At 34.0% G+C, this 3,487-nt stretch overlaps 1 protein-coding gene across 1 annotated transcript; it reads right to left on the bottom strand.

Moving 5' to 3' along the window:
• Window positions 1–1,680: 1,680 nt before the first annotated feature.
• On the bottom strand, window positions 1,681–2,840 carry LOC149204712 (glutathione S-transferase U17-like). Its single transcript, XM_089393358.1, has 2 exons — window positions 2,423–2,840; window positions 1,681–2,292 (listed from the first exon to the last, which is right to left on the bottom strand). The coding sequence occupies exons 1-2, from the start codon at window positions 2,753–2,755 to the stop codon at window positions 1,912–1,914; spliced, it is 714 nt and encodes a 237-aa protein (XP_089249484.1). The 5' UTR covers window positions 2,756–2,840; the 3' UTR covers window positions 1,681–1,911.
• Window positions 2,841–3,487: the final 647 nt, after the last annotated feature.

The following is a 3,487-nucleotide window of genomic DNA, read 5'->3' as shown; positions in this document are numbered from 1 at the left end:
TTCAATTCATGTTTCTTAAGACATATGTGTTTCCTTCATACACAATTTCTATTGTTTCCTTGAATAGTGATTACTACTTTCATAGAGTAATATTCTTTTGCTTTTATGAGAATAGAGTAGTGCCTTCTAGCATAAGTTTTGTTTACTTTCATGTGAATAGAAGTTGTCTTTGCTTGTAATATTGCTCTCTTACTATAAGAGCCTTTACTTCTATTAGATTAAAAATTTCTTTTTTTTGATTCTATAGTCATCTATGATTTGAATATATAGAATACATTTCATATTGCTTTTATAGATTTTTTTAGAGAAATTGTCTTGCTTTCCTAAAATGAGAATTTCAGGAACCAAATGTGTGTGCTTTTCCCAAAAGAGTTTCATTGAAGAATAGACTCATGTTTGCATCCCATGACATTTTAGATTAGGATTTCAATTCATAACACTTTCACTTCGTCCATTTCATATGCTTTTATAGAATCATTTTTATCCCCCGTCATAGTTTAACAATTAATTTCTCATTTGTAGATTCAAACACTTCTATAATTGAACGCTAATTGCACATATAGTGTAGTGTACTTTTCAATTTTACTTACCTAGATTGATTGACAATTTAATGTAAAGTAATTTGGAGCACAATTAAATTACCCAACAAGAAGGACCTGTGAACTTGTCTTCACCACCAAGAAGTATAAAGAAGTAAAAATGAATCTAAACTTGCATCTCCTACTTTCTAAAAAAAATCTACTATCCTTTCATTTCTTTCTTTCTATATATATATATATATATATATATATATATAGATATCCTTTTTATAAATAAAACAAATCATATACCTATAATATATAACCAAGTATATAAAAAAATTACAATAATCTGATTTATATAATTATGTTAATTAACATGTTTTTTTAATTGGAAAGAGGGTATTAGTTTGTAGATTTTTTTATATTGTAGAGATTATTACTATCGTTTTATTAAAGATTATGATTTAATTAATTAAGTTACTTGCATTTTATGAATGTGGATATGTGGATATTTGATTATTTGTATTATTAAAAGGTATTTTAGTTACATAGCTAACTTCCAACCTTAAAATTTGAATAATTTCCAACCTTATTATAAAAATGACATTCATCAACCATTTAATTTATATAATTAAACTAATAAATAAAATATATTTCTATATCTTCTTTTACCTATTAAAAATATCTTATAAAAAATTGATAAATATATTATATTTAAAAATATAATATAAAAATTTGATAAATATATTATATATCTGCCCAAGTAAGTCACATAAAATATAGATCTGAGGTTCATGTGCAAGCCATTAACAAATTCCAGTGTCATTCCTAATAAATGCATATATACTCGTTGAAATTATGTGTTGTTTTCATTAATAACTATTATGAGGAATTGAGGAATTGCTAGCTACATACGTACATGCAAAATAACAAAAAATCAAGATTCCATATGTAAAGGACCGCATACAAAATAGGCTATGCATTTTATAACTGCCAACCCATGGTTAAATTTGCTGACTCCTTTTGTACAAAAAAAATATTTTTATTAGGAAAACAACAAAATTATAGTAGTGCTCTATTTTATCAAGGTGAAGTAACTGGTAATGATGATGCGTAAGTGATGGAGATGGAATACCAAACACTAGGGAACGCTTTAATCTTGATGAAGCGAACAATTTTTTTAGGAAAGCTCATGGGACGGCATCTCTGCAAGTTTTGTTTTCCCTGAAGTCAAAGTACATGGAAGAAAGTGAAAACTGATAGAACACCAACAATTCAACAAGCATACAATCAATCAAACTGACAACATAAAATTAAAAACAATCTGGAGGATAACATCCAATTAAATACAGTCTTCTTCTATCTTAATTTAATGGCCGAATGACTTCCGCTAATTGGCAGCAGGTAGGGATGCAAATTTGACTCTTGTGGCGCATATAAATTCCACCAGCTTGACCGGATCCGGCATAACTTCTTTCACTCCATCGGCCTCACAGAACCGATCCATCCATGCACTTAACAGCGGCATCTTCTCCGCGTCTATCAAAACTGAATCAGTAGCCTTCTCCAGGGCATTGACAAATGCTAACATACCACCCAATGCGATGTCAACAAAACCGATCCCATCTCCTCCGAAATACGCTTTTCCCAAGAAACAGAGGTTCGTTCGCAGAGCTTCCTCCAGTATAAGAAAGTTCGCCACCGTTTCTTCCACCGCTTTCTGGCACTGCTCTCCTTGGCCCGTAAAAACTGCCCGAATGCATGGTAGCAGCTGAAGCCACACACAAAGAGCATGGCCGTTTTAGATACTGAGTACAAAAAAGGGCAATTAAAACTTTCGATAATGAAAAAAGCGGGCAGCAGGAAAGGAACGAGAGGGGATTAAAGAGGGGAGTTATTACCTTATCGTCTATGAAGGCAGCCCAGAAGCGCGCAATGGCTCGGTCATATGGATCTTTGGGCATAAGAAATGGTGCCCTAGTGTCCCACGTCTCGTCTATGTACTGCACAATAATCATGGACTCACAAATTGGCTTTCCATTGTGGACGAGCACAGGAATCTTCTTGTGGACAGGGTTCGATTTCAGCAGCAGCTCGCTCTTAGGATTCATAGTCTCTTCGATGTGCTCATAATGGATCCCTTTAAGAGCAAGTGCTATGCGGACCCGCAGCACAAAGGGACTTGATCTGCCACCTAGCAGCTTCACTTGCACCTCTTCTGCACATGTCTCCATCGGGATTGCTCTGAAATTGAATTGTATGCAATCTAATGGCTGCTTTTTCACCGCTATGATACACTAAGCTACTCGCCCGCCCCGGTATATAAGGAGGTCTCGCACTGCCAAGATTCCTGACCAAGTACAATGGCCAGCTGCTTCGCGGATTGCGATCAAGTCCCCACACATCGAAGATCCCACTAAAATTATAAAAATATAAGGGCAAGTGTCATGCATGACGGCAACTTCCACTCGTTTTCTTCGTAGAACCGGGTTTCTTGCACAACAAACCCAACGTGCGTTTGAAGTCGGGGTTTCTTGCCCAACAAACCCAACGTTCGTCATTACAATAATAATTACTTGAACCAGCACTGGAAGTTACAATTTTAAATGGCGCTGTCTGCCTAGACGATAATTTTCGTGTTAAGAATTTGGTCAAATAATTTTTTTATAATTAAACTATTATAATTAGAATATTAGAGTGTTTGAATCGTTCTTAATGATAGAAATAGATTTAATATTATTAAGAATTTTGGAGACACTAAAATTTTGAAGTTCGATAGCCGTGATCCAGATTTTAAATTTTTTTTTCCAGATTTTATAATAGTAGCATATGCATGTTTTGTTCTTATATATGTTTTTATTCAATAATTACGCAGTAAGGAGTTCCCCTCTCAAAAGAACTCTCCTAGCTACCCTCATGTCATAATCTGTGCCATTCGATCTTCCTTTAGACGATTGGTTTAAGAT

This window comes from Pinus tabuliformis, chromosome 1_2 (assembly GCF_031772625.1).
Source record: "Pinus tabuliformis cultivar Carrire ecotype Pingquan chromosome 1_2, CPIR1, whole genome shotgun sequence".
In the NCBI taxonomy this organism is placed as follows: Eukaryota; Viridiplantae; Streptophyta; class Pinopsida; order Pinales; family Pinaceae; genus Pinus; species Pinus tabuliformis.
This window is presented reverse-complemented; position numbering and strand designations above follow the sequence as displayed.